The sequence below is a fragment of the Mya arenaria genome, chromosome 10 (assembly GCF_026914265.1).
Source record: "Mya arenaria isolate MELC-2E11 chromosome 10, ASM2691426v1".
In the NCBI taxonomy this organism is placed as follows: Eukaryota; Metazoa; Mollusca; class Bivalvia; order Myida; family Myidae; genus Mya; species Mya arenaria.
In genome coordinates, this window is record NC_069131.1 from 16,283,681 (window position 1) to 16,306,544 (window position 22,864).

At 35.9% G+C, this 22,864-nt stretch overlaps 1 protein-coding gene across 1 annotated transcript in view; it reads left to right on the forward strand.

Moving 5' to 3' along the window:
• The first annotated feature begins 1,680 nt into the window (after positions 1-1,680).
• LOC128204382 (ADAM 17-like protease) overlaps positions 1,681-22,864 on the forward strand; it is a 35,869-nt gene continuing 14,685 nt past the window's right edge. Inside the window, exons 1-10 of the mRNA XM_052905799.1 lie at positions 1,681-1,732; positions 12,139-12,268; positions 13,057-13,190; positions 13,590-13,684; positions 14,612-14,703; positions 15,545-15,645; positions 17,690-17,811; positions 18,846-18,929; positions 20,674-20,769; positions 21,347-21,485. Of these exons, the coding sequence (XP_052761759.1) occupies positions 1,681-1,732; positions 12,139-12,268; positions 13,057-13,190; positions 13,590-13,684; positions 14,612-14,703; positions 15,545-15,645; positions 17,690-17,811; positions 18,846-18,929; positions 20,674-20,769; positions 21,347-21,485 (1,045 nt within the window). The remainder of the gene's footprint in view (positions 1,733-12,138; positions 12,269-13,056; positions 13,191-13,589; positions 13,685-14,611; positions 14,704-15,544; positions 15,646-17,689; positions 17,812-18,845; positions 18,930-20,673; positions 20,770-21,346; positions 21,486-22,864) is intronic.

Below are 22,864 nucleotides of genomic sequence, written 5' to 3' on the forward strand. Positions count from 1 at the left end.
ATACAAAGTTTAGTCAACATATATCAACATTAGCTATATTTTTACAGTTTCAACCGGTTTAATTTTCTATTTGTAATTACAGTGACCTATACCTTGGCCCTATGGGCCCCAAACGCAATCACTATAAAGGTGTCTATCAACTGTTCCTAAATACCAAGTTGAGTTATGTCAATCCTAACTTTAGTTATTCAGTTTCAATAGTATGTTTTCTAATTTTAGTAACAGTGACCTTGACCTTGACCCAGGGGCCCCAAATGCAATCCCGTGAAAGGTTCTACTAATTCTTCCTTTATACCAAGTTAAGCCAAGCTATGTCAACCCTAGCTAACGTTATTCAGTTTCAACCGTTTTCTTTTTTTAATAAAAGTGACCTTGACCTTGACTCTAGGAGACCCAAACGCAATACTGTTAAGAGTCCATAGCCACTGTCTATATACAAAGTTTGTTCAAGATAAGTAAACCCTAACCAAAGCACGCCCGAAAGAAACAAAAACAACGACATATGGCATTCTAATAACCAGGGTTTTATTTTGAAAACCTGGTTAAAAATATGCATTTATTGTGAATTATAGAAAATGGATTTCATTATACCACTTAGATTTTAAAATGCCAAACATTCGCTTTCTTCTGTTCTATTTCACTGAAAAAAATCCAAATAAAAGTTAAATATTAAAATGGAGAAAATAATTCTAACATTGTTTAATGTTTCTATACCCATTCATTTCAGATCCAGTTAGCGTTACGTTTATGTATATACCAATATGTGTTAAACTCAGAACTTCTGAAATAAATTTAGACGTAAAGATCAGATATAGAAAAAAACAGTTGATACAGACAAAAAGGATCAGATGTATATATGCCAGTAATCTTGAGCAATTTGTAATGACGGAAAATATGGTACATGATACGCTTATTGGATAATCGAATCATTTGTGAATGATAAATGTGTAAAAAATAAAAGGTTCGTATAACAACTGAAAGTGAGAATAGTAGAGTTCGAATTGTCAACTTTCAAATGATTACTTTATTCTTATAATCATGAACGCATAAAGATCATTAACATTATTTGCCGAATCGACTAAGCTTTATGGTGCCGAAATGACTAGGCCGAATTGTCAACTTACCTTATTTTACACCACAAAGAAACTCACAAAAGGTTTGCCTGGATGCTGTTCCATATCACGCTTCTGCATGCTATAAACGTACTTATTTTCAACCACGAACCAGTTTGCGCCAGTTTCACACACCATTTAATAAAATTAACGTAATTGCTTCTAAGATAACCCTTCCTGAATGTCTTTATAAAATTCATTTTGATCAAATAGACGTTTGCAGGATTAAATGTGAACTCGTATAAAATCTACTGCAGAAATGAAGATGAACTTGTTCATGACTAAATGATTTATGCATTATTTCTAGAAACGCAATACTGGGGCTATTATAAAACGTATGACATTTTAAGCAGAAAAATCAGACCGACAGATGCACAAAAGAAAACATAATTAAAACTCCACAATATCTGATAATACCCAGGTACCACCTAGCCCGGTATCGATAAGCCAGCTATCGGAGAGTGATACCGGGTACCGGATACCGGGTTTCAGCACCATCAAGAGTGAAGTGTCTCTTAACGTTTGCATTCATATTAAAAGTTTGTTTACATCTCGCAACGGTAGCAGGATGATGATCGCCAAAATCGTGCTCATTTTGAATTTATTTTGCTGTGTGAAAGGTATTTTCCATTCATAGAAATTAATATCAAAACGTAAAGGAGTTGATAACGATTAATTTTCCCATCTTAAATGCTTCTATTTTTGCTTTTTGATTTAAAGGTAAACAATAATTTTATTATTATGTACAGATGAATTAATGAGGGATCATGACAGAAGGATCAGGTGAAATGGACTTTAACCCAGGTAAATCCGGCTTATACTGTTGTCAGTGTAGATATAAATTTATAAGAGATGGTCCTCGAGTTGAGGGATGGGTTCGTAGTCTTTGTTCTTTTATTTTGATTGTGACTATATAAAACAATCAAACACTTTGTCTCTATAACATTTTGTATTCATCACTCAGATGGTGAATAATCAACATACTGCACATAAAGAATTAAACAATAGTAAAACATGACTATAAGTACGAATTACATAACACTAGTATATCAATCAAATACGATGTTACCTTAAGCAATCAAATACTGTACAACAGAAATACTTTCCTCTTTACTCATTCTGTATAAATGTTTTTATCTCTTTAAGACTTAAATAATATATCATACACAATAATTCTACTTGAACGACCAAAAGGAATCCGTCGGGAATTAAACACTTCAATAATCAGAAAGTTTTTATACACAATGTAAAATATCATATGTATGTGTATACTGAGGATTCAATATTCCTCAGATGAAATCTAACAAATGTAGTCTCTCTTGACCCATCTGCAGCTTCCAACACAGAGAGCAGAGAGCATAGATGCCTCTTTGTGTAGGACACAAGAAGGTCCCAAATGACCTTGTCTAGTGTGCTATCACTTTCTTAGATTTGTAACCATAGGCTATCTGTATGACAATCCATTTACTAATTATCAGCTTTGGCACATTTCGGTGTAGCCTATTTATTGCTATAAAAGGGTTAAATTCAGATTTTCCAATATTGTTTATAAACTGACCAGTCTGTTGCAGATACCAGTATAAAGCTCGTTTTGGGTCCAAGAGTGTTTTTTTTTTCTTAAATGCAGGCACATATAGCTTGACTGAGAAATGATTAGGCCTGTCTTGTTTACTTAAACCATGTCTTAGGAATGTCTCTCCCTTCACTTGGACTGATACCGCTCCTTTGCCTAATCATATCGCCTTGAGGTACCCTTTCCTCCGAAACGGTAATGCTGTAGGAAAAACAGCTTTGTAAGTTCTGAACTTTAAATTTGTTTTTGACATTTTGACAAAGGTTCAAATGATTACTTTTGGAGCATAGACCAAACTTAGGGCAAATTCGATTCGGGTACTGTCGATAACAAGGCAGTTAACAAAGACCTGTTAAATGCTAATGTACGATACTGCAGCCCCACATGATACAGATCAGCAAAACAATCTGCACATTGAGTTATACTTGAATTAAAGGGAGAAATATCCAGTTCACTACACCAACTACAAAATCTTCTGTACTTTCTGTTATAATATTTTTATGTCCCAGACCTTCAACTAGAACTAGATTGGAGCAGTTTTCTAGACCGTTTAGAAAAATCCCTCTGTTCTGAAATGATTCTTGATAGCAACCATGCGATGAGATTGAATACTTAGAATAAACTTTCTGTGTCTAGTGCTCTTAATTTAGAACAACTGGTATTTGCAGTATGGCCTCTTCTGATAGGTATACTAGTTATGGGTATTGGGTTCTGGTCTCGGCCATTTCAGGGCTATCAGAATGATTTTGTAGTGACATTTTCATGTACTGAATATCCCTTAGAATCAGACACAATGGGGAAAAAGCATATGCAAACATCCCCTCCCATGGAATTGTCAGTGCATCCATTAGTTTCTTGGTGTTGAATCCAAGAACAAAATATTGGTACTTGTTTGTTCAAATGTGAGGCAAATAGATCTATCAATGGTTGACCCCACTTCCAGAATATCTTGTGAGTGATTGACCTGTCCTCTGTCTATTTGATTGGACGTATCATTTTCCTTGATAATTGGTCTGGCAATATAATGAGCTTACCCGCAATATGGGCTGCTTTCAGAAATATATTGTGTTAAACTGCTAATGACCAGATTTTCCATGTTTGCAGACAGAGAAATGGGGACTGGGAACCACCCTGTTTGTTCAGGTATACTGTTGTGTTATCTGAACGAATCAAAACTGTCTCCACATGCTTTCTGGCTTACTTTAGTTTGTATTGTTATATGTGTCACAACTTGGTGAAAAGATTCGCCCTGTGAAGTATTTAGAGTATGTAACCACCATTTCAGATGTTCTCCTCGATTGGGTTTTAAAGGGATCTTTTCTAACTGGGATTCCAAAAAAGTAACAGGTACAACTGAATTGGTCTCATTCGAAGTCTTGTAAGAGGTATCAATTCTATGCACGATGCTAACAGGACAAATAAATGCAGATATTGATGTAATGTTGACTTTGATTGTCCTAATACAGTCTAGACTGCTAGACGAATCTTTTTAAGTCTGTCTGATGTCGGAAAATCTAACCCTTTTTGAAAATCTAATACACTTCCTACGTAAGTGATCTTTTGATTTTGGACGAATTGATACTTTTTCTTGATTTATAAAAGTACCTTAATTTGTAAGGAAACTAAGCAATGTCCTTTGATCCTCTACAATATGCAAGATCAAGGCAAAATGCAAAATCTGTTTTGATGGTATCCATTTTGAAGTGTACAGAACATTGAAAAGTTTCAGATTCATAACAAGTCTCATACCTCCTGATGTTTTGGGACTAGAAAAATGTACCGTAGAAACCCTGATATATGATCTGATTTACTGTTTCTATTGCTTGTTTTTGCATCAAAGTATCTATTTCCTGTCACAGAATATTCATTTTTTTATGTTCGTTTGTTTTATGCAGTGGAAATTAGGGTTTGTTTAGAATTCGTATTTGTAACCTTCTATTATCAAAGATCTAATGATCGTTTGTGATTTTTCCCAATTGATTTGCAAACAAACTGATTGTGTCCCCTACTGGTATCTCGGGTTTTGTTTAGTTTAAACATATTTATTTTACAACGATTGTGAAACAAGTTATAACAACATTATATTAATCACTCTCGTTGGCACGATTTTACGCGAGAGTGTGGTCTTGTGTTGTGGGGGAAACCGGAGAACCCGGAGGAAACCCACTTGTCCGGCTTGGTGACCACAAACCAAACTCACATGCGCCCAGGCCGGGAATCGAACCCGGGTCGCCTAGGTGAGAAGCGAGTGCGCTAACCACTGCGCTAACCGGACAACCTTATGCTACTTACACTACCAACCAAAGAGATTGCGTCATCGCGAGGAATCGCGGCGATATATTCCGCGGTATCCAACGCGGTGGTGCGCGTCATCGCGCGTCATCGCCGCGTTTTTCTCTGCTATCGCGTACGTCTTCCAAAAATATGCACTTACCGTGATTTTTTTAACAAGTTGACAAAAGCGTCTTAATACTTCCACAGTTGCAAAGCATAATTTTTAGGGATCAAACTACGTTTTGAGTAAGAACCAAGATTTTTAGATAACGGATGGAGTTTGTATGAGTTTAATAAAACTGACTAGAATTATGTATATAGGACGGGATCATAGAAAACGTCTTCCGAAAATAGACAGCTACCTTCTTTACCTTAAATACCGTTCATTAACACTTCGTATCGCAGCGTATCGCGGTAATTCGAATGGGTGGAACGCGGTGGAATAACGCGGTGTGCATTATGCTTCAATCGCCGCGTATAGTGAAAATTAGATAAAAAGGTTAACGTTCGCGGTAAGGAAAAATCGCGGCGATGTACGAAATGTGCAAAAACGCGTGGTTGGTAGCGTACCCCAGAGGTTTTTGTAGCTGTGGCCTTTTGAAAGCTTGTCTGCGATTGTGCCTTGTAACCGGTTCCAACAGTATCTAAGCCAAACGATAGTGCCTGACTACGGTACAGTGACTGAGGCCGTTCAACATCACTGAAACTAGGTCTTTTCCAGTGTTGGTTTGAAGCATTTGGCATTTTCCGCTTGTCCATGTCGGGTAGCAGTATTGATTTTCTTTCTCTCTTTCAGTTTTTGTTCAAGTCCTGCTCCAAAAACTCTTGACTGTGATAAGGGCAAACTCCAAATATGATTTCTTAATTCCTTGGAATCGCTAAGTCCCGAGTAAGCCATAGCGGCTTTTCTCCGCAATAAATCATGTCCCTGACCTAGCCACTTGGTCGAGGGATTTTGTATTTATGGTGTCCCGCACACATTGCACAGCACTTTCAATGTTGCATTGTTTGTCTATAATTTTAGAGAAAAGGTTACCCAATACTTGACAACATTGATGACAATACCCATGACTGCATGTGCTCCCTGATATACAATTTTTATCCAAATGTTTCAATGGCTGAGAACACGAAGATTGTGATTTTACTGCGAATTTATGTCCGTATTTTTTCAACAGTTAATTCCTTACAATGCTGTCAATACTTGGCACTGCTAATATATCCTCTGCCTTGCCTCATACAGGTAAAGCTGATCTCTAAATGTCTTTGTAAGCTGAGAATTGTGCTGCTTTATCTGTTCGCAAGGACTCATTCAAAACAGATATTTGACTGTCATCTAAAGAAACTCCATTGTCGCTTTTGTCAGATTTTGTTGCAAAACATTACACGTTTTTGAACTATACTTTCGGAAACGATCATCACTATCATGATCAGATTCAGTTCAAGCCGTATGTGCCTTGTGACTGTTGGTCTCCGATGCGGCATCCTTGCCTAACAAATCCGCACCATCTCTTTGACTAGGCATACTTAGTAGACGATAAGGTGTCATTGGCCACATCATGTGTAAATACCGTGTCATGTATCGGTGAGAGAGGAACACGCATCAAAGTGTCAACCCTCTGTGGTATTGTGCTCTCAATTATTGTGCAAGTAGAAGCACTGGTTACTGGTCTCTGCCTGTCCGAGCTAGCAAAAATCCAGCTCTTTCTGGCTTGGTCGCGGGGTACGAGAAGATTTATTCTGTGAACATGTGAGCGACCCGATTCTGTGTCAAAGTTGTTATCGTCCAATTCTACTAACGATAAGCTGTCTTTCTCAACACTATCGTTGCCTAGCGAAGCATTGGCCATAACAATAAATAAAAGCCAACTAATAATCCAAAAACTATAAAATAATTGTTAAAACACAACTAAATATCGTTTCACTGGACCAACAAAAAGTTACTGTTTTAGTGATGCTTGATCTATCTGCGGCGTTCGATACCATAGACCATAAAACATTGCTCACACGTCTTGAACAGCATTTTGGCATTTCTGGGAAGCCAGTCGAGTGTATGAAATCGTATTTAAGCGACCGCTACCAGACCGTATGTATTGACGGTGAGCTTTCCGAACCCGTGCACATGACCTATAGTGTCCCCCAAGGTTCCGTCCTGGGTCCTAAATTCTATGTCATGTACACAAAACCCGTTGGTGCTATTTGTCGAAAACACGGACTAAATGTACATTTCTACGCTGATGATTCCCAAATGTAATTGTCGTTTGAACCAATAGATGAATCAACTATCAAAGACATGGTAAATCGTGTAGTAAATTGTGTTTCTGAAATCATGCACATTCTAACAATATTCTGAAACTGAATTCGGATAAAACGGAACTTTTTTTAGTTTTCTCATCTAGTCATAAGTCTGAAAAAGTATCCAATCTTACAGTTAATGTTGGAACATCTGTTATCACTCAATCAGCTAACGTAAGAAATCTTGGTGCTTTTCTAGACTCTCGGATGAACATGGAGTCGCATGTTAAGTCTGTGTGCAAATCAACTTACGCTCAGCTGAGACAGATAGGACGCATTCGACAGTACATCAACGAGGATGCTACGAAAACACTCGTAAATGCCTTATTAACATCTAGATTGGACTATTGCAATTCTCTCTGGTATGGAGTCCAACAACAATCATTGAACAGGCTACAACTTGTACAAAATACTGCTGCTAGGATAATTACCAGAAAGTCAAAGTTTAGTCACATCACGTCAGTGCTTAAAGATTTTCACTGGCTCCCAGTGGATTACAGAATCAATTTCAAAATACTAACTCATGTATTTAAATCACTTTATGGCAAAGCTCCACAATACATTAATGATATGATCAACGTTTACAAACCGACTAGAAATTTACGTTCAGCCAACCAATCGCTAACTCTTCTGCCACCAAAAACAAAACTTAAATTTGGGGATAGGAGCTTTTCTGCGGCTGCTCCTAAACTATGGAACACTTTACCAGCACATGTTAGAGACTGTATTTCTCTTGAAAGCTTCAAACAACAACTAAAGACTCACTTCTTCGTTCAGGTTTATGGGAACTGAAAACAGAATCGCTTACTTTATTAACTGTGATTATGTAATTTGGAACAGTCAAGATGGAAAATATCCCATATTCCAATATCTTAATAGAATGGTTTTATTTCATATTATATTGCATTTAAGTATTAGTCATCCGATTGTTTTATCTATGCTTTCAGAATATGTCTTAGAAAACTGCTTTATATTTTTAATTCCATGCCTATTTTTAAGTATTAGTCATTCGATTGTTTTATCTATGTTTTCAGAATATGTCTTAGAAAACTGCTTTATATTTTTAATTCCATGCCTATTTTTAAGCATTGCTTTGAACTTTTCACATTGCCTTTAATTTACATTTGTTTAATTTTGCATATATATTTTTCCTTTCTGATTAATTTGTACTGTTAAACCATGTATTGTTAAGCGCTTTTGAGCATTTTTTGAAAGAGCGCTATATAAATGTGGTATATTATTATTATTATTAAATTATAAGAAAACATATTGACGTTTCAACGCCGTGAATAAAACAAATACGGGATTAACAGATGGTAATATAGTGCGCTATAATCACATGACGAGGGAAAGTCAAGTGATCTCTATATATATATCGGGATGTTGATGTTGAAAGGAGATACTATCCTTATGCATATTTCATCAAGCAAGTATAAATCATGAAATGAAATCAGTCATGATCCCACACTTTCTTGTATACTGTGGTGACAAACGAATAAAACTTTATTTAAAATCTCACCGGGCTACATTCAACATCGATTCGAACAAAAGACTTCTCGGCAATACTTCAATACTACAGTTCCAAACTACTTCAATCTACAGACTAAATCCTAATCAGCAGTAGCATAATAACGTATCTCTTTAGCAAAAATAATTGTTCACCATTTACAAGTATTCTTAATACAAGATACTCAATCCCGATAGTTTACTTGTTCAGTCTTCAAACTTATTTTTCTCGCCCATGAATAAATTCTTGTCCACACGCCTTTCAAAGTACATGAAACATTTTTTTGTGGTATTTTTTCGATATTGTTACCTTAAATGCATTAAAATTTAAGAGTCTACAAGCTTCTGGGCTATCATCGGATCAGTATTCCCAAGAGTATCAGAATATTCTAGCTTATTCATAGCGTCTATTCTGTAATTATCCAGGCCTTGTCACTATCTGGTGCATGTGAAAGTCAGTATATTTTGCAGGCGCCTTCGTTTTGCTATCTCCTAGACTGCTGAACTTGTTTTTCATCATCGCTTCATGTATTTTCCCATTGTCTTCTTCCATATCTTTGGTTCTCTTTGACGAGCATCAGCACCTTCCTCTCGCCTCTCTTCAACATCAACTTCAATATTAGGTTGTCTTTGGTGATTTGATTGATCTTGTTCCTGCCTTACTTCCTCAACCTCAATTTCTACTGCAGCATGATATTTAGCCCCGTTTGTACTGTGGACGTTCTCCAGTCTTACTAAATCTGGGTTTTCTCAACTAAGCAGTCCTCCTCCACCTCTTTTACCAACGTCAGGTTTTTTTTACAACTTCATTTTCTTTTCTTCCTTCTGTACCTATACCTTTTGCATGACTCAGATCTGTGGGCGTCCACACGTACATATGCTGTAATCACATACTACCCAATGTCATCCTCTAAATCCCGTGTGGCGTTACCTTTTGTTATATCTTCCTTATCTTTTACTTCTTCATTTGCCCCAACATTACCTTCTTCAACAGTCAATTTGTCCGTCGGCCCTTCATCAGTTGCAAGAACATCATCTTCATCATCTTGGTAATTAACCGGAACAAGATGATTTTTGTGCAAGGTCTTCTCACGAGTTTTCTTTTTACTTATTTAAACTAGTATGTTCATACTTGGTCATCGATGTGATCTCTGGCTGTTGGATTATTCGGCATATCAACTACATTTAGATCAAATGCTGCATCAATTGGTAGCTTGTTTTTTCCAAACATTAACTCGAACAGTGTGATCTTCATGTGGAGTGCAGTTGTAGGAATATATTAATGGATGGTACGGCGTCGTTCTGCTCTTCTAGATTCGCATGAGTTCACAAAATTCCTTAATGATGTCAGAGTCAAAATCGGGACCCAGATCCAAATGTAAAAAGTTGTCACAACTGTAAATCTGTGAGAGAGCAGCTTCAATTAATGGTGTAGAACCATTTTACACCGTATGTATACATTATATATATATATACGTTTATAAATACTAAACTAATTCAAGATCTTCAAATATCGACAGTTCGTTCATGTGTACACGCGTACAATTGTAATACCAAATGTACTCCTCTGATTATATAGTATATTTGTAACGTTCTACAGAAAGAGAAGAATCTAAAAACAGTAGAACGTAAGTACAATGTAGTATACTATCGTGTTCTTTGGCTAAATTTATTTGTCTATCAATTTCAATTCATTTTTCTGTGTCACTGCACGATACCAGACCAACGTCAGGCTAATATTTCAGTCCTCGATAGTGCGGTAGGGAACGCATGGGTTTGCCGTGTTACTACGCGCTACCATAAAAATGACGTCAATATTATATCTAAGGACAACGTATACATTAAAACATGTATGATGCCAAACATACTGACTGTATGTAGTTCCTTTTGTGTACATGTTCATTGAAATCAACACAATCCTTTGTATATATTTTCAGGCTCATGATGGCTTCCGAAAATAAAACAGGCCATATAGTTCCAACATTGAGCCTTACACATTCAGCTTGGTGTAATACGACATTTTCAAGTACTGCACAAACTGTTCATTTTTTTTGAGTGATTATAGAGTGAATATGTTTTCATATTAAAAGTTGTCTTTCTTTGTGTAAAAGTTCACATGTTATGAATGATTGAAAGTATGCCCATTTTGATTCCAATAGTTAACCACTGAAGTATCTCAAATTTGGATTGAAACTGAAACAGAAAAGTTGTTCAGTAGTAGATTTCAAAACAGAGTCTAGTGTAAGAAACTGTATACACATCTTAGTATTGTCAATGTGATACTTTTGGAGCATGCAGGCTTTGGACAATAAAATGTTTCTTTTAATTTTTATTCATTTGGTCATACTGTGTATAGTATACATTGTTAGAATGCAAGAGTCAATCAGTGAATGTTAGAATATAAATGTCTTGTGACTTTATTCTTATTACTTGCTCATACGTCAAATATAAGGCATTTTTAAAATTTTCCAAAATAAAACATTTTTGTTTTCATCAAACGTTTTATCATGTAATATCTTGCTAAACATTGTTTAGCTCTTTGTTTAGCTCTGATATTTAGAATTGTTTATAAAACTTATAGAAAGTTTACAAAATGTGTTGTTTTTTATTATCCATGTCATTGAAAAGAGCACAATGCTAAACATGTATGTCGTGGCTTATATTCAGATCTCTTTTACAAAATGTACATTGGCAAAGTGTCTTTCAAATTTAAATAAAGCATCAATCAAATTAAAGAAACACACCCCAAAAGATTGTCAAGACTGCAAGCTGTGTAAAGAATATCAGAGTGAACTATTAAAATCAAACAATAACACATATTTTAAATTAAAGTTATCAATCAAATGGACTTATACCAAAATTTGTGTAGTTTATCCAATACCGAATTCAATATTAATTTAATATAAATTAAATTAGATATTTATTTAATACATTTTTAAAATCTAATCATTTCAAGTGGGAGAAATAACAATACGCAGTTCACTTTATCCAAACAATTTAATCTGGCATAATGGTAATTCACATGTCAGTATTTGTTAACTAATAATGTTGTCTGTCTCTCACCCAAAATGTTTTGCATTTGAGGGTAAGGTCATTGAGTGGTAAAAGTGTCTTCGTTTCACACAAAAATAATCCTGAAATACACCATTTTTGACTAGAATATTTTTAAAACATTCTTAAAGGAGTACGCAAAACCAAATAAATTTCGGTTAAGAGGAAGGGGTACAAGTCAAAAAGTTAGACCCCTATGGTACTCTCCCTCTAACGTCAAATCCTGGACCCATCCCTGCATGTGGTGGCACGCTTCATGGCGCGCTTGAGCTCCTGCAATGATAATTGACATGCTCTCATCATTTCATACATGTGTGTCTTATATTTCAGGGGCCTTAGATGATAAATTTCACACATATGACATCGTAAAGACCAAGCACATTCATGTTCATTCTTTGTCAAAACGAAGCATTGAGGAAAGAAGATTTACTAAAGAGATTAAAGTTTCAGCATTCGGCAAGTAAGTACATGTACATCATGCAGCGATTTTGCTTGGCTCTTTTTATCGCCGATATACGGCACCATTCCCCTACTGGAATGGTAAATCTCTGTAACGGTCCGGAACTCGTTCGGAAGTCTTCTGAATTTCGGTTGGGTATAAGAGACTGCTGGGCCGGACCGTTTCCATTCCAAATCACAAATGCGTCACAAATACGCATTTTTCTGTTTCATTTCAGGTTTTTCATTTATTAATCACTCTAATTTATGTTATATAAGTGCTTGGAAAAAGTGCACAAAAAGATTTTGTAAATTGATACTTTAAGTGAAAAGAGCTACAAATGCATTGTCATTATACAGTGAGCTAGGTGACGAACGATATATTCGGATTATTAAGTATTTTTTTTAAACTATTTACACGCAAAACTGATAATATTATTTTAATTAAGGACAACTATTGATAAAAAAATAAGAGAGATAGATGTAGATCCGGCTGTTAGAAGTTGGGCTTTAAACGCAATGAGATGTTATACAATTTTTCACCTTTTTCTTGAAGGTGGAATTAAATGCTGACATGTGTACTGAATGCATAAAGCCAGAATTTCAAAATAAAATTTGATTTGCTGCTCATCATTCCTGGCATAAGCATCATATTATATCGTAAACTTTTAAGAAATGGTGACTTCAATGCATGTTGTGACTTTTTTAACTGACCCATATAGTGTGAAGAACAGATAATTAAGCGAGCTTACATTAATATGTTTAATAACTAAATAATTCCTGATGCATTTTCGTTTATTTTATTTTCAGGAACTTTACGATTCATGCCAAGCCTAGTCATCTGTTCAGCTCCACATTTAAACTACGAGCAGTGCATGCCGACGGATCAAAGGAGGAAGTGAATGACTTCAACAAAGATACTTTCTTTGAAGGGGTAGTAGAAAGTAAGTGACATATAGAAAGAAACTCAATCCATAATAAGAATATGATAGAGTGAATATTGACATGTCATTATGACAAATTTTATGATAATAAGTCCTTATAAATGTGTATTCAAACGTGTCTAATTCCCCGACGGGGAACAAATTCCCCGTAATTTCAATCCTTTCCCCAATTTCCCCAATGGCGCAGTTCAAAATGTTGGTGGAGTCCGAAGGAACATTTTGAACAGCCCCATTGCATACCATACCCCAATAAAATGCAACATGTCGAATTTTAATTCTTAAATAATCTAAGCCTTGGAATAGACATTCTAACCACCATTCGATGGTATGGTACATATGTTAAGAAGATGGCCCCAATCACCGTTGTATAATGTAAGATTGTTGCTCTCCTATTCGCAGATGATGAGAGATCGGAGGCAAGTTTTCACATGGATGACAAGACTGGCGTGTTCACGGGCGTGTTTGCGACCGATGGGGAAGAGTTTGTGGTTGAGGTATTCCCTCTTTTAATTCAAATTGATTTTGTTTACACCAATTGTGAATAAGGTTTATAATAGTTATACCATTATACAAAGTGCTTGTTAGCACCATTTTACTCGGACATGTATCTGCACGGTGTTTTGTTCATTTTTCATTTTTGGGGAAAACTTCTCAGAGTACTTTTTTATTTTTTTTGTTCAAGTACCTTTTTTGGACAATTCAGTTTTGTTAGAGAAATTGTCTAAAATAATAGTAGCGGTGAAATTCAATTTCAATACACTCACTATTTCATATTGAGTTGATATTGATATACTCATACATTGTTTTTCACTAAACCTCCAAATAGTATGATTTAAAAAAGACAAACTCACGTCCCTAGTCTTGGAACCAAACTCATGACGTTTCAACGAGAAGCAATTGCGTTTACCAAACAACCTTTAAGATTCATACCATTTCTTTTTCCAATTATATGTCACTTAGGTTTCAAAGTTCTGTAGGATATAAGATGACACATTTTAAACATGGTTTTCTGTAATAGTGCAATTTCTAATTGAAAGGCAACACCTTTTGTGTGTCCTTGATTAAACAATACAATTGGCCTATAACTTATTTACACATAACTAAAACGGGCGAGTTCAGGGAACCTTCATACAGTGGCCATCTAGCTTCTTATTGTTAAATACTGACAAAAAGACTCTTTCTTCCAAAGTGTAGATTTCAAACTTTTTCATGGAAATCATACCTGCCATCTGATTTATTTTAACTTGATTGTGATAAAAGCGGATTTTTAATACAGAATAACGCCTGACTCTGCTTTCTTGGGTTGAACTTGTGTCCATTGTACGAGGCTATGAAGAAGTGATCTTGATGGGGATTGAAGCCGCAACCTCTTTGGTGAAAGGTGGACGACTCTTTAAATTTGATTCACTATTCTCCTTCAGCCACTGTCCCACCATGCTGAGAAGGAGACCATGGACTTCCACGATGAGTCCACCATGGTTGCCTACAAACGTTCAGACATCAAAAATGACTCGTGAGTTCTTCCAAGTTTTACTGTAGATAATATGATACGATATAGTACACGCTACCATAGATAATACGCTTGTGGAAGAAAATGAGATTAGTGAAAACAAATCTGATAAAATCTCTTAATACCATGATTAGTACACAGATAAAAAAACGAAACAGAAACAATTTATTCCAAGTCAATTGAGGGTCTTCCACAGTGCAAATGTTAGTATGAAAGACAAAAACATAAATGTTTAAAATATATATATATATATATATATATATATATATATATAGAGAGAGAGAGAGAGAGAGAGAGTTAGAGAGATATATATAAATATATATATATATATATATATAGTTTTGAGGTTTAATAATTAGCACGCATAATACATACACCATTTGCAACATCTGAAGGTGAAGTAAGGAGTTGAGCAACATTTATGTAAAAGATGAGATTTTATCAGATTATCAATTAAAAAGCATTTACATTTTACAGGAAATGTCCTTAATACAAAATTACTAATTTAATTATGTTTTTGTGTCAAAATATTTGATGATATGTTTGCTTTTCGATATTGAAAGTGTGTAGCCGATATATAGGACACATACGTACTAACAATTGTAATCTACACCATACAGGTATTAGTATGCAAAGTAAACAATAATGACATATATTAACTCACAACGAAAGAGGTTAAAGAGTTGGAGCTCCTACAAGTACTTGTATACAGGAAGATTTAAATGCAAGCAACTTTTAATGCTGATGTCCTTGACTTGTATGCATATTAACATGGAACCATAACATCCTCTTAACTAACAAATACATGTACACCATATGTTTTGTATGCCATGTGTATTTTAAGGCATCCGAAATGTGAAGCTGTTCACCCTGAGGCTGAGCTAGGTGATGATGAAGGTGATGATGAGATGGAAGTAGCTTTTGACAAGTTTCAAGATAGCTCAGGTATTGATGATGATATTGAAATAGCATTATTGTTGTGCCCAGATCTTTGGACGGCTTGGACACAAGAGACATTAATTTAAAGTTAAGATTGTTATTGTTATTTACATAAATACAAATCTAAACATTATAAATGTAACATATTATATTGAAAGTCATCTTACTTAACATTTACTTGATTCTATTCAGAACATGATGACATTCGGAGGGGTAAAAGTATCATGATCTGACCCTGTATTTACATTTGCCAAAAGTGCACTTCATATAAGCTTAACCCCACACGTAAAATGCTTTCAAATTTAAAACGTTCAACAATAGCTTTCCTCGATATGTTGGTGTTTAAAATGCATTTGTTTTCCTCACCGCTGGTGCGACGTTATATTCATATTTTTTGCATAATTTATCGTAAAGTTTCTGTACTCGCACAATGTCAGCCAGTTTGTTATTCTGCGCAACATCCGCTCTTTTTATGTCAAGTGCAGTCATGTATGATGTGACTCATCCTTTTTATTTATTTTTATTTTTACATTCAAAAACTTAGGGCTATGTTCAGAGCCTTTCTTTGTATCAGTAACATATTTTTTCCAAGATGGCTGCCATTAATTCTTATAAACGTTCTATTTTGTGGCGTTCAAATGGCTGCCAATCAAATTGTTGTCCCTGCCATCATTTTTCTTGGCATTGCCAACGTTTTGGGTGGCATTGCCATCATTTTTCTCGGCAGTAGCGTTTCGCCAACATACGGTTGCTGTGCGAGTATAAAAGCGCCACGATTTTCGTTGGCAGTCAGTCTGAGTTAAGCCTTCCTTCAGAGCAGAAGAACGTTACGCTCGCTAAAGTCATAAATATGAGTTTCAACTGAAATAATAACTATAGTTACATTAAAGAACTGCTTGATATAATAATCACTCAGCAAACATATAACGTATGTGACTGTGTATACATTAAAAATTTATAATTATTTTTACTAACGTTTAATTTTGATAAAATTGATAAAGGCCTACAGTATTTAATTAACAGAATCAGTATACGTATTGAAGTTTTAAAGCACAGGTAACTGTTTTGAGCTAGTAGGGTGACTTTAGTGTGTTATCTCGCTTAGATTGCCATTACCAGAACAATATTAAAATCGCGTTATACTACAGAAGTAACACCGCTAGATTCATAGATAATATAACAAATGAATTATATTATATATGATACGGCTTTTTCGGAACGTGCGCACAAGCGAAAACATAGTGGCCTTTAATAAATATTATGATATAAATACATAATATTTCTGTATAAACATTTGTACTCAGTTCGAGTGATGTTTTACCCATATTAATGCAATAAAACTGTTAAAACTTATAAACTGTTTTCAATAATTGTTTGAAATTGGTACGAACTATAGAATGTCTGCGTAGTATAAGAGTTGAGTCGGTCACTTGAGAGCCAAGCTGAGCTTGTTAGCACGGCCCACATAAAGTTGAAAAGAAGTTGTGATATACATTTGTGTCAAGTACATTCACTAGCGTAAAACTAGGGTGAGCCCCCTACATTATTATCTGCATAGAATGGTATACATAATTGTATCCAAGAATCAGTTTATCATTTTGAGAATAAAAGTTCTACAGATACTGGCAAAGTAATAGTAAGTGGCAGCAATGGGCATCTTTAAAACATACAGATATATTTAAAGAAATAGGTCTTCATAAATTATAACTTGTTCTACAAGGTCAAGGCTAAGAGATTTCAAACATTGTTCACTACTGATCCAATTAACAAATGGACAATTTAATGCCAACCAAACAATGTGAGGAAATTGTCATATTTTGTATGTTTCTTTTCTTTTAAGGTAAAGTCGGATTGTAATGAAATTGTCTTCTTTTATAAGTTTTATATGTTAAGATGAGGTCAGATTGTGAGGAAATGTCTTATTTGGTATGGTTTTCGGATAAGGTGAAGGTCAGATTGAAATGAAATTGTCTTAATTTTTACGTTTTTTTCTGTAAAAATGAAGTTCAGATTGTAAGAAAATTGTCTTATTTGGTATGTTTATATTAAGGTGAAGGTCAGCGGGCTAAAAGGGATGTAGGAGATAAGACCTGTCAGGTTGCAGCAATAGCCGACTACCGATACTACGAGCACATGGGCAGTAGAAGCATATTCAAAACTGCAAACTATATTGTAAGTAATTTTGGGTCTTCTTATAAATATTGTGTTTGTCCACATGGGCCGTATGGCTTTTTGGATATGAAATAAACTTTCTTCTTCTTCTATAAAATTATTATGATTATACTGAACATATAGCATGTAGTTACTGGGCATACTCGTAGCACAAAACACACAAAATGGTCAACATATATGCTGCAAATGTTAAGAGTAATGATTGTGTAATATTAAATGAAAGACATCAAGGCCCCATTTAAATAAGATATCTTAGTGTATACAAATTTATTTTAGCTCGATTGTGACGAAATCTAAGCTTATATAATCACTTTTGAGTCCGTTTCCTGGGCAGAAACCAGTACTGTGTCATTTTTGAGAGGCCATGATAAACCATACGCTGCTTAAGAGTGATCGGGTTCAACCGTACAATTACAGGCAGAATCTATGCGATAAATGTCCTTACATTATTTTTATTGAAACGCAGCTTACGTCAAAAACGGAGTTACGCCTAGAAAGTTACGACCTTAAGCCTTACAATCGGTATTGAAACGGGACCCAGAAATTCAATTAACAAGCACATTTGACTATGATATACCTGATAACATGTATTTGGAGTTAAGCATTTTGAGTACCTTAAAAGAACATTTAATTACCCGGTATATGTTTGTTACAAAGGGCAATTTCATTTTAACATGAAAACCACAAGTTGTTTTAACATATTTGAATCCAAAGATGAACAGGGTCGTAGTCTTATTCAATTTCTTTATTGTACGTTCCGGTGAGCTGTTCTAATAAAGATATTAGTCGATTTAAGTCATACATTGAACGTATCCTAGTGTCATAATTTCTAAAACCCTTCAAATGGACCCATAGAGTGGTTGTTATTGTTTAAATGCAATAGCACTTAGTAAAGGTTATTAATATTTTATTACTTATCCTCACTATTTAACATGTATTCAAACTGTTGTTGATAGTATATCGTTTCCATTTTCCAAGCAGACTGACGTTTAAAATAATGTTTTGTTACTAAAACATAACCATTGTGTTTTTAGGCAAATGTTATGAACCGAGTGAACCAGATTTACAAATCTACAACCTTCCGTGGTGGGAATGGGTACGGATTTGAATTCAGTGAGGTAAGATTTACAATGGGACATTACCCGGGTAAGAGTGGTCTAATGGTACATGTATAAGTTTCTACCTCCCACCCAAGAGGTTGTGAGTTTGATCATAACCAGGGTGAGTGTGGTCTAGTGGTATAAGTGTCTACCTCCCACCCAAGTGGTTGTGGGTTTGATCCCCACCAGGATGAGAGTGTTCTAATGGTATAAGTGTCTACCTCCCACCCAAGAGGTTGTGAGTTTGATCATAACCAGGGTGAGAGTGTTCTAAGTGTATAAGTGTCTGCCTCTCACCCAAGAGGTTGTGGGTTTGATCCCCACCAGGATGAGAGTGTACTAAGTGTATAAGTGTCTGCCTCTCACCCAAGAGGTTGTGGGTTTGATCCCCACCAGGGTGAGAGTGGTCTAATGGTATAAGTGTCTACCTCCCACCCAAGAGGTTGTGGGTTTGATCCCCACCAGGATGAGAGTGTTCTAAGTGTATAAGTGTCTGCCTCTCACCCAAGAGGTTGTGGGTTTGATCCCCACCAGGGTGAGAGTGGTCTAGTGGTATAAGTGTCTACCTCCCACCCAAGAGGTTGTGGGTTTGATCCCCACCAGGATGAGAGTGTTCTAAGTGTATAAGTGTCTGCCTCTCACCCAAGAGGTTGTGGGTTTAATCCCCACCAGGATGAGAGTGTTATAAGTGTATAAGTGTCTGCCTCTCACCCAAGAGGTTGTGGGTTTGATCCCCACCAGGATGAGAGTGTTATAAGTGTATAAGTGTCTGCCTCTCACCCAAGAGGTTGTGGGTTTAATCCCAATAAGGATGAGAGTGTACTAAGTGTATAAGTGTCTGCCTCTCACCCAAGAGGTTGTGGGTTTAATCCCCACCAGGATGAGAGTGTTATAAGTGTATAAGTGTCTACCTCCCACCCAAGAGGTTGTGGGTTTGATCCCCACCAGGATGAGAGTGTTCTAAGTGTATAAGTGTCTGCCTCTCACCCAAGAGGTTGTGGGTTTGATCCCCACCAGGATGAGAGTGTTCTAAGTGTATAAGTGTCTGCCTCTCACCCAAGAGGTTGTGGGTTTAATCCCCACCAGGATGAGAGTGTTATAAGTGTATAAGTGTCTGCCTCTCACCCAAGAGGTTGTGGGTTTAATCCCCACCAGGATGAGAGTGTTATAAGTGTATAAGTGTCTGCCTCCCACCCAAGAGGTTGTGGGTTTGATCCCCACCAGGATGAGAGTGTTCTAAGTGTATAAGTGTCTGCCTCCCACCCAAGAGGTTGTGGGTTTAATCCCCACCAGGATGAGAGTGTTATAAGTGTATAAGTGTCTGCCTCTCACCCAAGAGGTTGTGGGTTTGATCCCCACCAGGATGAGAGTGTTCTAAGTGTATAAGTGTCTGCCTCTCACCCAAGAGGTTGTGGGTTTAATCCCAACAAGGATTGGAGTTGCCTTATTGTTGAGGTGTCTGCCTCTCATCAAAAAGGTTTTGGAGTTTGATCCCTACCAAGGTTACTTTCCCATGACCACTTATTATGGACACCAGTACCGGTTTAAAAAATGTTTATCTTTTATAAAATGTAACTTGGTACATATGTTGGCAAATATAGTATGCACATTTACTGCAAGGCCCATTACTTTTGCTTAATAATTGTTGAATTATAACCTTTGTCTGAAAATCAACAGACGTGCGTTTTGTTCTCTACATGAATAATATTGTTATCAAAAATAAGACTCAAAACAAAAACATGTATGTTGTTTTCTATTTCAGATTGAGATCCACACGGCAGCTTCTACTGGTGATGACATAGCTAAGTACCCATACAACATCGCCAAGTCCAACTGGGGGAATTTAGAACTACTAACTGTAAATATCGTGTACATTTATATTTGAATCGACAGCCAAATAAGTAACCATTGTACCTGAACAACACTGTCAAATGAAATTTGGGTATATGTATTTGGGAATAAAGGTACTGACTATGTCCACGTACCTTGAAAATAATACCGTACAGAGAAATATACAGGAGTGGTCATCAAATACAGATGTTATTTAACAAGTTTTCCAAAATTGATATTAACAAGTTTAAACAAATTTTAAAAAAAATCCACACATGCGATATTCTAATATTTTGTTTATTTAGAGAGTTTATTTATTTACACTAGCTATATTATAAATATATATATATAATAGCGTTAATTAATATGGTGGCTTATGTGTATCTTGCTTGTTTGAATGAGAGCCTTAAGGTTCGAAGTGATATTAAGTAATGTACAGATATATCCTTTACGCTTTCATATCTTGATATACTGTTTAGCTTTCGAGTCTAGATGTCTTTGATAACTGTGGGTAGTAAATACGCCGGGGGGAGTAAATACGCCTGGAATATGTGAATATAAAAACACTGTGAAAGTTATCACATTACTTTTTACAAAACTTTCAGGAATTAAGTAAAACAAGTGAGTTTCCAAAAGCGTGTGTGGTCCACCTATGGACAGCGACCCAATTTGAGGACAGCGTACTGGGGCTTGCATATATCGCTAGTTCGAAGGCAGGAAGTCTTGGAGGAATATGCTCAGAACGTAAGATAAATAAAACAATATATTTTTGTGTTATCAAGAACATATGTGCATACATGCCATATTTCTGAAAGGCTTCCTAGGGTAGTTTTGTCTGAATTCCAGAGGATTCTGATATACGACCAGGGGATGATTACGCAGCGAAATTAAACGCAATATCGACATTTAAAATATAAGATTAAATACAAAATTCTGAAAGAGTATTAACTTACATTTATTTCTTTCTCTTATACACATACAAGATAAGAATAAATAACACATTATACAATTATCATCATGTTAAATCATAGCATATATTTATGATACAGCAGCATTATATAAAAAAGACAATACATTGTGAATTTAAAGATGCACTCTCACAGATTGAACGTTCTGACAACTTTTTTTTGTCTTGGAACGAGCCATTTTTTTGCAAAAATGCATGGAAACCAGTTATATAAGACTGCTGACAAAAAGTAGATCGATATCTTTAAAATTTTAGTTTAAAAAATGATGTTTTATGCATTTTTTGTAAACCGTTAGTATTGGTTTAAGCCATAAAACATTAATTTTCGAACGGAAATATGAAAATCTGCGATCTGATCTTTTGTCAGCAATCTTTTATCATCGGTTTTCAGATATTTACGCAAAAATTTGCTCTTTCCAAGACAAAAAAATAAAAAAAAGTTGTCAAAACGGTATATCTGTGAAAGTGCAGCTTTAAAAAACGAGTATGTCTATAAACTTTACTTACCACATACACTTAAGTCAATTGTTAAAGCACTAAGCAAGATAATAACATATTTCACTATTTTTTTCATTGCTGAATTAATCCAGCAACACGTATACACTCTACTGTCAATCTTGATCTAGTTGTTTTTTCAAACCTGGGGATACTGATACCCCACAGGGCGACCAGGGGATAGGTCGAAATTTGAGGGGATTCCCCCCCCCCCCGCCCCAACCGTGGAATATGGCATCTATGTATGTGTTTTATGTGACATGACAATGTCAGAAATTCCTATAAGTTGTGGTTGAACTGGCCCACACGGGAAATTAAACTACCAGAAAGGAGCTTATATGGTCTTATCTGTTTAAGTCTCTACAACCACAGCCAGGTCCTATAGTGGAGTGTACTTCTACATTGGCCGGTCATGTTAACTTATCTAACATTCAAGTCTCTACATTCACAGCTCGGGCCTACAGTGTAGTGTTAAGGTACTTCAACACCGGCTGGTCATGTTAACTTATCTAACATTCAAGTCTCTACATTCACAGCTCGGGCCTACAGTGTAGTGTTAAGGTACTTCAACACCGGCTGGTCATGTTAACTTATCTAACATTCAAGTCTCTACATTCACAGCCGGTCCTACAGTGGAGTGTTAAGGTACTTCAACACCGGA